Source organism: Onychostoma macrolepis, chromosome 02 (assembly GCF_012432095.1).
Source record: "Onychostoma macrolepis isolate SWU-2019 chromosome 02, ASM1243209v1, whole genome shotgun sequence".
Taxonomy (NCBI): domain Eukaryota; kingdom Metazoa; phylum Chordata; class Actinopteri; order Cypriniformes; family Cyprinidae; genus Onychostoma; species Onychostoma macrolepis.
The window spans coordinates 6,082,919-6,095,210 of record NC_081156.1 but is presented as its reverse complement, the minus strand read 5'-3'; the positions used below and the strand labels follow the sequence as shown (position 1 = coordinate 6,095,210).

Genomic DNA, 12,292 nt, shown 5'->3' with positions numbered 1-12,292 from the left:
TAGTGGGGGTTGTCCACGGTGCACTGATCATTTCTAACAGTGATGTCATTTCACAGTGGTGAAAACCACATTGTAATAAAACTAAAAAGTTGTAGAGTTTTAATAGCCTTCAATTTGCATATTGTTTGGGAAAAAAAACATTGGGCAGGATTTAGAATTGCATGGTTAATAAAATACAGACAATAAAATTGGACTTGTTTATCCAGTTATTCAGAGAATCAAATAAATAAATAGTTAGTTGCAGCAAACAAACAGAACGGTGCTTGCATTTCTCTGCTGCTGATGCATGGCAAAATATGCAAAGAATACTAGCTGCTCTCCAAAAACAATTTATTTGGAGACAAGCAGCTATAAGAAACGTATTATACCAGTGGCACGCATTGTGCCCTCGGGTGGTATGCAGCACAATATATAAATAGTAAAATACACATTCTATTTTCCATGTTTTATTTCTGATGTCTGAATGTAAATGTAATGTGCTCCATAACAGGACTATAACCATCTGACTATGGACCTTTTTTTTTGTCAGAGTGGGTAAAAACAATTACTCTTGGATTTAAGATTTTTACTGGCATTAATGATATATTTTTAATTTATTTGCTTTTCTTTTCATTTTCTCTTTATAATGAAGCACTGTATTCGTTAAGTTAATGAATAGGGTATAGATATGCAAAACCGATCAAGATAAAACAGTACTGGTATTTTAAGGTATTATGGAAAGTATATGTAGTTAGTAGTGCATGGTTTAGATCTGTGATTTACACCTGATTGAACACCCCAACCATTTTCTTTTTGAAAGAGACAGATGAAGCATCCTCCTGAACTCCAGTGTGCAGCAGCCAACTAAAGTTTGAAAAACTTTCAAAGAAACCCAACAGTTTTAAAAACCAACCAAAAAAACTGTAACACCCATCAAACAAATGCATACAGAGCAAGACAAATAGATTTTGAAAAGAGTAACTGTTGTGCTCTGCCTGAAATGTATGTTTGTATAATACACATTCTTCAAAGGTTTGAAATGTTCCTAATCTCAGGTGCATTTTGTATATTCAAAATTCACGATGAGATTTCCTGTCTATGTACAAAGTATTTTTCCTTTCAGACGAGGGAGTAGGAAGCAATTTTTTCAGCAAAGGAAGCTCATCCAAACTCTCTCTATCACAAATCTGTCGTCCTGCCGTGGCACTCTGAGTGAGTTATAACATACAGTATATCCGCTCCTGCAGGAGAGCATGATGGGTTTTCTCTATACCGTGGTGATATATTCCAAGCAGTGCAGTGATTTAGATGCATCCAGTAATACTTTACAGCTCCTCCATTCAGTGCTCCAGCAGACAGGCTTCTGCTGATAGGAGCAGGGTCATTGAGGAGAGATGCTCGCAAATAAGGGATAAAAAAGGGGACTATGAAAGACCAGGTGCAATGTGTCTTTAAAAACTCAATTAAGGCATGATAAACTAACCTAAATGCGCCTAATACATGAGTGTTTAAAATACATAAGATAAACAGCCAAAAACAGAGACCAGGTAAGAAGTAAACCTACAAGAGTGTCATTTACATTCAATTTCAAGCTGTATAGTTTGTAAGTTCTTGGTATAACAATTAAACAATGTAACAATAAACAACAATTCTACATATGGTACATTTCTGAATTTAAAATCAACAATGTCATAAAATAATTATTGCTGTCCATGTGTATTGCTGTTTCCCAGAAGCATGGGCTGCAAATGCACAGATGTATGAAGGGTTTGCACGTTTTACAATGACCCTGAAATGGCTGTTTGCAAAAAGCAATTCTTGTGGGAAAGATTTGAGACTCATGGGCAGTGCCTCCAGGACTTAAACCTCAAAACATTTTAGTAAAGCCCTGAATGTTTTTATTACATAGTTTTTACCACTTACATTTTCACGCTTGGTCATTTTTTCAACAATAAATAATTTCTAACCTCTGGTTCTGCTCTGTCCTCAGTCTCACAAACCAGGATTTTGACAACTGCCATAAAATATGGCATTGATTTTACTCTACAACAAACTTTCCAACTTTTTGTCATGTCTATGTTTGTTGATTTTCCACATGTTGATCTACTGCATCAAACATAATGCAGTAGATCAACATGTGGAAAATCAACAAACATAGTCATAGACCACCCACTGCCACATGGTAAATATGCTTTAAAACTACCTAAAAACAAAACAACTTGAACCTGTCAAAACAACTGTCAGCTGTCTAGAATCATTCTGTGAAATGTATGAACATGCTTTGATTGTAACATTCAGAAACGGGCCTTTCCAGCTGATTGTAGAGCCAACTACACTTAAAACACATTCAACTGCCCAGTCACTCCACAACCTTTTCTTCACTTGCTATTTATCAATAGCCTTTTATTTAAAAATAAAAAATAAATCACATTATTGCATTACACAACAATATATATATAGCTATATATAAATATAGCTTTCCTGTAGCTCAAATAGTAGAGCATGGCGCTAGCAATGCCAAGATCATGGGTTCGGTTCCCAGGGAAAGCAAGAGCTGATAAAATGTAAAAACTGTAACTTGAATGCAATGTAAGTCGGTTTGGATAAAAGCGTCTGCTAAATGCATAAATGTAAATGTAACAAAGCTGCAAAAAGAGAGCACCTCTTACTGTCTTCCAAAGCAGATAACAGAAATTTTAGACGCACGGATAATGCCATTATTAAGCCCTCCGATTTTTTCAAGACAAATGTTAAAATAGAATCGTGCAAACAACAGCACACACAGGACATTTTCTTAGATAAACATTTCCCCCCATATCACATCCAATAGGAATGTAACGATGCACTCTGAGCTGGCTGGAAATCAATGAAAACATGACAATTCAAGTCAGTTGAGATGTTAAATGAATCACAATACACCTTTTAAACAGCAGGGGTGCTGAAGCTGCAAACTTTACAGCTCCTCCATGTCCCTTGCTCAAAAAAATAAATAGTTTAATTTTTTTTTTTTACGTAAAAAACAAGCAAGAAAAAAGCACAGACAAAGCCTTAGTTTGTATATATGAACAAATTTATTTTATTTGTATGATTCATTTATTTATTTGATTTGGAATTTGTTTTAATTAGTTGTATGATTTGACATATTTCAATATTTCAAGATATTTCAATTACACAAAGAAATGTGCAGCATTTTGTCTGAGAAATAATAAAGGGACACTTTTTCATTTATAATCTTAAATCTTAAAAGAAATTAAGAAATTTGCATCATGAAACCAATATCGTGAAACGTGGAGTGAATTGTTACAACCCTAATATCCAATGTAGTATCTAGTAAGAGACAAAATACATGTGGAGTAGAGGAGAGTGTTTAATATTACTTTATTGGGTATTATAGGAAAAAATGGTTGTCTATTGACAGAAGAAATGTTAACCAGAAACCACTGAACGGCTCAATAATTTTTCTAACTTTCAAGCTGCGTAACTTCAATCCATACTGATCCTGACACCACAGTAAACAAAACCTGTTTAACCAGATCACTATAACAGGCACTATTGGATGGTGCTCTGATGCCACTAACAAGTACACATCCTGCCAGCAGAGGGCGCACTTTGTTTATTTTGCTGCTTCCACAGAATCTGGACCCCAGTACGCTTTAACATGGCAAGAATGGCCATGCACCAGACCATGACATGAAAGACATGATTATCCTTTCCATTAAAAACAGCTGTAATCTCTAGCAAACCACTCAATGATTCTCAGCAAACGTCCTCCTCTTTTTATACTCTCATTAAAACGCATTAAAAATCGAAAATATATTCCAGTGTGCTGTTGACAATTTCGATTCTTCAAAACTTGAAGCCATCTGCCTCACAGTAGAGTATAACACCCCCAGTGCCTCCGCTTTGCCTTTCTTGTTCCTATCCAGTGGGTGTAAACAATTCAAATGAGTATACTGAATTGTTAATAAAAAAAGAAGAAAAAAATGCTTCAGTGACTTCCGGCTGATGTTTTCTCCAGTCAGTTGCATCTTCACGAGCAATGAACTAAATATCAGTTTATGTGGGTCAGGATGTTGGCAATTCGCTGCTGTGATGTCACAAGACCTTAAAACTCTGTAATACAAAGCCCCTGAGGTGTTTGCAAAAAACAGCAGCACAATAAAATAAAACAAACTCTGCACAGAAATATTAAGACAATAACTCAAACTCTGATGGTGAGGATAATTAGAGTAGGAATAACTGGGGGGTATAAGCAACCTAATGCTTGATTCAAAATGAGCAATACATCTGCTTTGAATATCTTTTAGACTGGATAAGGACAACCAAAGGTAAGCTAAAAAAATGACTGGGAGGAAGAAAACGAAAAGGATGAAGAGAACAAAGCAACCTTGTCCAGTGAATCTACAGATTTGTTTGAGTGACAGCATCCTATATGGAAGTTTTAAGCTTGGATGTCATAATGCAGTGAGCCTGTCTCATCTATGACATATTAGTCAGATATCAGAATGGATAATGTTGCAGAAAAGCACAGGTCCAAGTTACTCAAGTCATCTGTAGGATCGAGTCACCAAGAAAATACACAAGCATAACTCCATAAAACAGTCCTGGTCAGGTCAATAGTGGTACCTTTTCTGCTGTACATAAAACAAGTTTAATTGTATTCGAATCTATTAGAATTGACCATTTTTTGAGTGTCATAATTGTTGTTTTAACGATATACATTATTGATTATGTCACTCACTTTGCAAAAAATAAACAAAAATACATCTTGAAAGTCCAAAAGCCTTTTTATGCATGATGAAGCCTATTAAAATGCAGTTATGAAAGCAAAAAAATATCACTATATGGGTATTTTAAATTTATACAGTTAAGTAATATCATACACGAAACTGTGCCTTTTTCCTAAATATTGGCACAATCGCCATTGTGATATTAATTTTATACAACAGTTAAACAATGTTATATTAAGTGAGTTACATTTGAGACACAATATTGTCTGTTGTTTTTTTTTCAACAATGAAAATAGTTCCAAACAAAGCTGCAGCAAAACATTTGTGCATCTCAGAGCAACACAGTGTGTTTTAGTACGAATCATTTGAGTCAATGATTCAATAATCCATTCATAAAGACAGACACTTGCTTCGTTTCTAAATGAATCAGCAGTTTAGAACAAATCGTTGAATGATTCAAATGATTCAATGAAGCACTTATTAAGACAGGGACTTGCTGCCACCTACTGGAGGTTTCAGTGTCATATATTTATTTATCCATGATGACAGGCCACTAAGCAAAATATTATTTAATTATCATTATCGGAAAAAAAACTATTAAATATCAAGATATCATTTATTGTCAATACCACACAGCCCTAACACATACGTGTATTATAGTTACTATAATCCCTCACTCAATAACTACTTCACTTCAGTCTTGGCAATGTATTTCACATCCTTTCTTAAACTCTTTTTGACAATATACTGCGAACAGATACTATAGTTGACTTGATGTTTATGACTGCCACCTTGAAGATAATTACACAGCACCACTGCTATGCATACAATTGTAAGTACAGTACAGTTGTACAGTACTTCACCTTGACAACTGTATCTTCAATATGAAGGCATCTTTATGTGTCATCAGCCATCGCTGTATATAAATATATTGAAGGAAGTGGTGCCAAATGTCCATTTGACGTTCAAAGTCGTCCACTCATTTTATGTAACGTCTTAAACTCCCATATAAGTTATGTAATATTCACCTCCATCATTTCATGTTGCTTCCAACCTCAACATCAAAGAACAGTTATCCTCCATAGGGAGCTTTGGAGTGGGACAGACTGCTTGGCTTTTGGCAGTCTTGAGGTGGTTTTGACTTTCACTTCATAAATCCTGTCAAGTTCACACAATTTTCCTGTCCCCTGAAACTCAGTGTTAAATTAGGTGCAGTAAAACAGAACAAAACAACAAAACCTGAGGGAAACAGAACAACACCTGACCTTGTTATGAAAATCCATGTACCTCAATCTCACATAGGCTGGATTTTTTTTGTTCTCATTACCATTTTTATGTCCAGCTAGGGCATATTCAATACAAAGTGGGTGATTTCCATGGATACTGAAGCTGCCTAAAAGTGCTCAATGAGAATTACATACACCGTTTTCATATAAAAGGCACACAGAGAGTGTGGGAACGATACAGAAGAAATTGGTCTTATTTATTAATCTATTAATTTGTCTTGCATCAATATTGGAAGAAATCAGCAGTTTACCTTATCACCTTGGGTTGAACCCCTCCGGTAATTCCCTGCTCCAGCAGACGAGTTCATCCCTTAACAGTGTGTCTGAGACAGAAAAAGTGGAAGTTAATCCATGAAATCATATTCTTAAAAGCCTGGGATAAAAAAAACATCCATTTCCATACCAGAAGTCTCGTTCTGCGAGGAAGTTCAATGAAATGTTTATCAGGTCGTATTCGTGAAGTGAGTAGGTGTGTTCCCGCGTTGTTTTCTGAGGTAAAAATGTTCAGTCAGCTGTCAACGTCCGATGCAGGTGTTAAGACAGTTTCCCGCCGGCGGGAATGACCCTCTCTCACAACTGCACGCGCGGTGAGTGTGACGTACCTGCGGGAGTTGTGACAGCGCGCGCTGAGAGGATGATTTCCTGATGAAACGCTGGAATAGCAACAGCACTCAGCAGCCGCTGCACCGCCCACCGCAGAAGCACGGAAAGCGCTCTTTCAAGGCTCTGGAACGCTCTCTCAGCTTTTACCCGCTTGAAGATGGGCTGAAGATGCATCTTGAAGATGCATCTTTTATATAAAAAGTTTAAGCAGTGCGCATTTGAATGAATTTATATCTTAAAAGCATTTTGACCCAAAAGGGTAACACTTCAGCATAGGGATCAATTCTCACAAAGCTGCTTATTAGCATGCATATTACTAGCATATTGGCTGTTTATCAGTACTTATAAAGCACATATTAATGCCTTATTCTGCAAGACCATATTATAGCTATATACTTAATGTTTATAGCCTACCTAATAGGCCTACCTAAACTTAACAACTATCTTAACTATTAATAAGCAGTAGTTAGGAGTTTATTGAGGTAAAAGTCATAATAATTAGACAATAGTGAGAACTGGACATTAAAATAAAGTGGGATCTCCAAAAGATTATGCTTTAAATGCTTGAAATTACTAATGAGTTTATATAATTAGTTAACATATAGGTTAAAATAAACATACAGAATAAAAATGTATTCATTTAATATATGAAATAACTAGCCTACATAAACATCTACAGCTTTATTTGTGTTATTTAACTGTTTTAATGACTTCAATATTATTTTAAAATGTGAAATATTTTAAAAAGCTGAAATAGCTATAAAAGATGTGTGTCCAAACCTTTTTGTCTTAACGCAAACATGCAAAAATCAATAAGCTTGAGGACAACATATTTTACAGAAATGTTTGCAGGTGATTTGTTGACAGTGGGCAGATTTTTTTGCTTTCATGACTAGAAAATCCAAGCATTTAGAAAAATGTCATCAGTCTTCCACATTCTTCCTTCAATTTGGGAGGCAAATATTCAATAGGAATAAGACACTCAAAATCACTCAGAATGTAGTGAAGTGCCACAACAACCTCTGCTCTCCCATTAGTAATGTTACATCAGTTTAATTAGAAGGACAAAACGCAATTTTCCATTGAATTTGTTCATTATGTGAGGCAAAAAGTAAATTAGAGAGACACTTGAGGGTGTTGGGGAGGGGATTCTGCAGTGGGACCAGTTGAGCGTACACTGTATGTAGGGCAAACTCTTTTTGTTTTGTTTATTTCAAAGAAAAGTGATGGTAGAGAACTCATTCCACTGTGGTCATAATTTCAGAAGACTAATTATAGCTCATGTGGTTATGTTTAATATGTTTATTAGGCTGCATTCCAAGTGAACTTAGAATGTTCTTTGAGGTGCTTGGGAAATGCAGCCAAAACTTACAGTTTCCACAGTCCATTGCAATAAATTGTTTTCTGCATACATTGTTTTCCCTTCACAGGTGAAAAAAAAGTCTATCATACTGAGCTAGCCAAGCATTACACATCATCAAACAAGCATGCTGAATCAAAATGCTGATGCATCCGGTTCTGAAGTTACTCTGTTGTTGTTTTGATCATTTGTAAAGGTTTGATAGTGCTAAATGGAAACTCAGCTATAGTCCACAAACTCTGCAGCATAATAAGATATGCAGGGTCTTGATCTGAAGTTCATCTGGTCACTAAATGGTAAATTCATCTCAGATAAGTTTTATCGTTGTTTCCTTTAAAGCACCACAATTACATCCACTCACAACACATTTGGCATTCTTTTTAAGGCATTTCAAATGAAAACTATTCCAACTTTTAAAAACGTGCCTTAAAATTGCATTGAGACATTATTTTCCATTCAGCTATGCTCCATCTAGCTGACAGGCAACCCACCCATTAGTCGATTTTGAAATATGAAGTTGTGCACATCCCTACTCAATGAAATCTTGAAGGATCTACCCCTGAGATGGGATTCAAAATGGAGAAAACTACCAGCGATGCCCAGTTCTGTAGGTGAATGTCAAAAGCAGCAGACAGATCAAGCAGGACATGGATGAATGATGTGTGCTAGTTCTTATCCCTTGTAGTAACAGAGAGCAGAGTAGAGTCTCGGAGCGGCCACTTTTAAAGCCTGATTGGTTGGTATCCAGCAGATTCTGTGAAAAGAAAGTTGACTGAAATGAAGTTATCTGCTACCGCAGGTGTAGGTGCTGTTTTGAGCAATGGGGTTAAGCGAGCATGCTTAAATGTGATGGGAAAGATGCCAGCCGAAAGAGATGTGTTTATGATGTGCATGACTGCGGGTAAAAGTGTAGATGAGATGGCTTGAAGAAGATGAACGGCGATAGGCTCTAGGTTGAATCATCTGGCATCCATTTACAAATGGTCAGGCAGAGTCAAGTCACCTTTATTTCAATAGCACTTTATACAAAAAAGATTGTATTAAAGAAGCTTCACAGAGATAAACGGGAAAATAGCAGCTCTGCAGAAAACAATAGTGTGGCATCAGTTTAAGTTTTGTTCTCATCTGTGTCAATGCAGTCATATCAGTTACGGTGGGACAGTTTGTTGTTTACACTTGATAGTAACATGCATCTCAATCTGTGATCACAATATGATTGGATTTTGAAGGATAGATCTCTGATTTCATGGCTGTTTACTGTACCTTAAATATCTATGGAACTTTCATTGCGCAAAAGTTTCTTTATAGTAGAAAAAGAATATCAAAAATTTCACAATAAGAAAAAAAAAAGTTATTTTTAGAACTCTTCACTTTAAGATTCTTTGGGAAACCCAAAAAGGTTCTTTAATGGTATCATTTCTTAAGTTTATTGAGTTTATTTTGTATTAACTGAAGTTCAGATAAGGGTCTGAGTCACTGTATGTTGATGTCAGGCAAACCACAAACGTTCTGTCTCGTTTTCTACATTAATATGTAAATATCTTTTGCAATTTCTGGACTGCACTGTCATTTTCTTTCAAAGCCATGCATAAATATAAGCCTTGTTCTGGTATAACATGTTTTAAGTGGCACAGATACTGGGGGAGAAAAAGAAAAAGAAGTCACATGCCAGACTTGTAGTAATTTGTATAAGTTAACATTGTCAAAGATGATACAAGCTGATCATACAACTTTTACTCCCTCTGAGACAAACCAATCAAACAACACAGTTTTCAAATCTACACATCGCAAAAATTAATTTGACTGTGAGAAAGGCGTATGTGTACACATACAAAATTCTTCTGTAGAATACCAAGAGGAGCTTTGGGCGCCTTTGTATCGAAATACAATAGAAGTAGCACAATCTTACTCCAAGATCTTTTGAAGCTTTCAAATCTGATGTGTCGACAGTAAAGGCGAGAAAGAGCGAACACTGTGGGCAATTTGTTTCTCTTCCTTATACGGTGAGGACTAATAGAACATGCAGCACATGTTACTGAATATCTTGCATGTATCATAAACATGGAAGACTTTATTGTACAAGATCTGAAAGCTGTTATCACATGGCTTCAGAGGACTTGGATTCTAAAACTCATGAAGACTAGTTTTAACGCAATTTTTGTTTTACTTTTGAATTTATTGGAAAGAATAATCACAATTTAGGTCTACTATTTGTGTCTACAACCAATATAGCTACTATTCTAAGTACTATTCTAGGAAACATTTTCTGAACAGTTTCAAAGTATTGAGCAGCTTGTAAAGCAAATACCACCAGTGACAGTTGCCAGTGTAGACCCATGTCACATTTAAACGTCAATTTATCTGATCCAGTCTCTTTCTAACGGCAGATTTGTTTTCTGTCCTCTCATACTTCACACACATCAGTAAATTACAACTACACTAATGTACTTTTGTTCTAGTATCAGATCACTCTCATAATGAAGTTCAAGTTCTGGTCCATCAACCAGATAATGATCACAAAGCAATGGATAGCTTTGGCAATACAATCGTGTTGAAATCAAGACTGAGTGTGACTCTTTCAGAGCTTCAAGTGGACATGTTGATCTAATGTTTCATCATAGAAAATGAATGTCACTTGTTTTGATTTGATCTAATATTCATACACAGTGCTGGGTATAGTAACTTTTTTACATGTAATCTGGATACATGGATTACGAAAATTAAGTCCTTGTAATTAGAGCATATTACATTTTAAAATGCTCATAATCAGATTACAGCTACATTTTTATGAATTACATTTATAAATATTATTCACACAAGAGCAGTAAATTATTCATCGTTTATTGATTCTCCTTAATTCTTTTTTTTTTTCTCTTTTAAATTTTCCTTTCTAAAAATTCTAGTGTGTGTCATACCATTTATCTTTATTCACAAATGTTGTGTAAATAAATTTGCAAACTGAATTTGAGGAAAAATAGCACCTCTCAAGCAATTAGACCAAGTATGAAACAAGTAATTATTTAATATTACTGGGGATGGCCATGAAACATTGCCATCATCATATTCAGTGACCTTTAGTAACTGTCAGTTCTGGAATCTGGACAAAAATATTTCAAACTTGGAAGACTTTGGTCGTGTATAATGTCAGTGCAGGGATTCCCAAATGTTTTTGTCAGCCAAACCCCTTAAAATAAAATATTTACTAATATTTATCTCTGAGGAAGTTAAAATTTCAAATAACTTAACACATTTACATTTCTTTGATGTCTTTAATCATAACATTAACATGCAGGTAAACAAAATCTTTCTGTTATTTTTATTTTAAATTATAATGCTTTAATTAATTATTAGCTTTTTGTCAACTCACTATTGATTCACTATTAGTTCACTAATATAACATTTAATGCATTTTATGATGTTAATTTTTTATATATATGTAGTACGTTTATGGAAAGTTAAAAACAAGTTTGATAAAAGTAGTCTAAAATGTACATTACCTAAAATGTGTAGCCTAGATTACATTACTAACTATCATGTAATATTTAATCAGTCACAGACTACAATTTGTAGTAATCTATCCAGCTCTGTTTACATACTTTTAAATGTGGCTTAAGTCCAGATATATTGTGGGCCTACTGCTTGTACATTATAGGTGGGCTTTTCCTGAATCTTCAGGATAAAACAATTGCATCATAGTGACAGGGGTTCACTTTTGTTTGGTTTTGTGAATGAGTCTGTTTTGCCATTCTAAACAGACACACAATCAGCTCAACCCTGTCTCCGTCTCCCTGGCCAGATCTCTTTACACGACTTGTTTTCATTAGACGCCGAGTGACAATTATAGCAATGCTCCCAGAGAGGACGAACGACATACGATCTGTGTGCGAGTCTCAAACACCAGAGACTATTTGAGTCCTAGCTATTTGTGTGCACCATTGTCTGATGAAAAAACACACCAAACGGTGTGTGAAACCATGAGCACCTCTGATCTTCTGGCATTTAACTTGCAATAATCAATAGACTGATATTTATTGTAGGAAATTCTCAGTTCCTGTTAGCATCAAGTGTTTTCCAAGTAAGAAAGGACCTGAGGAGTGACATCATTTGACACCAGCCAATCGGAGAACTCTTTTAATTCATTATGTTTTCATTGCTTTGGTGTGAGGTCATGTGGTGGAGTACTCAAGGCAAAGTGTACAATCACTTTACCAGGTGAGTTACGTAATCATTTTACATGCTGTCATTTTTTACTGTCACTCAAAAATGAAACCTCTGTCACCATTTACTCACTTCCGAATCATTGCAAACCTGTATGCATTTCTGGTTTCACTTCA

General features: G+C 35.4%; 1 protein-coding gene across 2 annotated transcripts in view; it reads right to left on the bottom strand.

Annotated features, from left to right (window-relative positions):
- dpp6b (dipeptidyl-peptidase 6b) overlaps positions 1–6,710 on the bottom strand; it is a 147,239-nt gene extending 140,529 nt beyond the window's left edge. The window contains exons 1-3 of one of the 2 annotated variants that reach the window (XM_058751837.1): positions 6,598–6,710; positions 6,399–6,484; positions 6,247–6,318 (exon numbers count right to left, since the gene is read on the bottom strand). In XM_058751837.1, the coding sequence (XP_058607820.1) occupies positions 6,247–6,303 (57 nt within the window). In that variant the 5' untranslated portion in view covers positions 6,304–6,318; positions 6,399–6,484; positions 6,598–6,710. Of the gene's footprint in view, positions 1–5,737; positions 6,216–6,246; positions 6,319–6,398; positions 6,485–6,597 lie in introns of those variants that run through there. The other variant, XM_058751853.1, reaches the window with a different exon arrangement.
- Between the last annotated feature and the right edge of the window lie 5,582 nt (positions 6,711–12,292).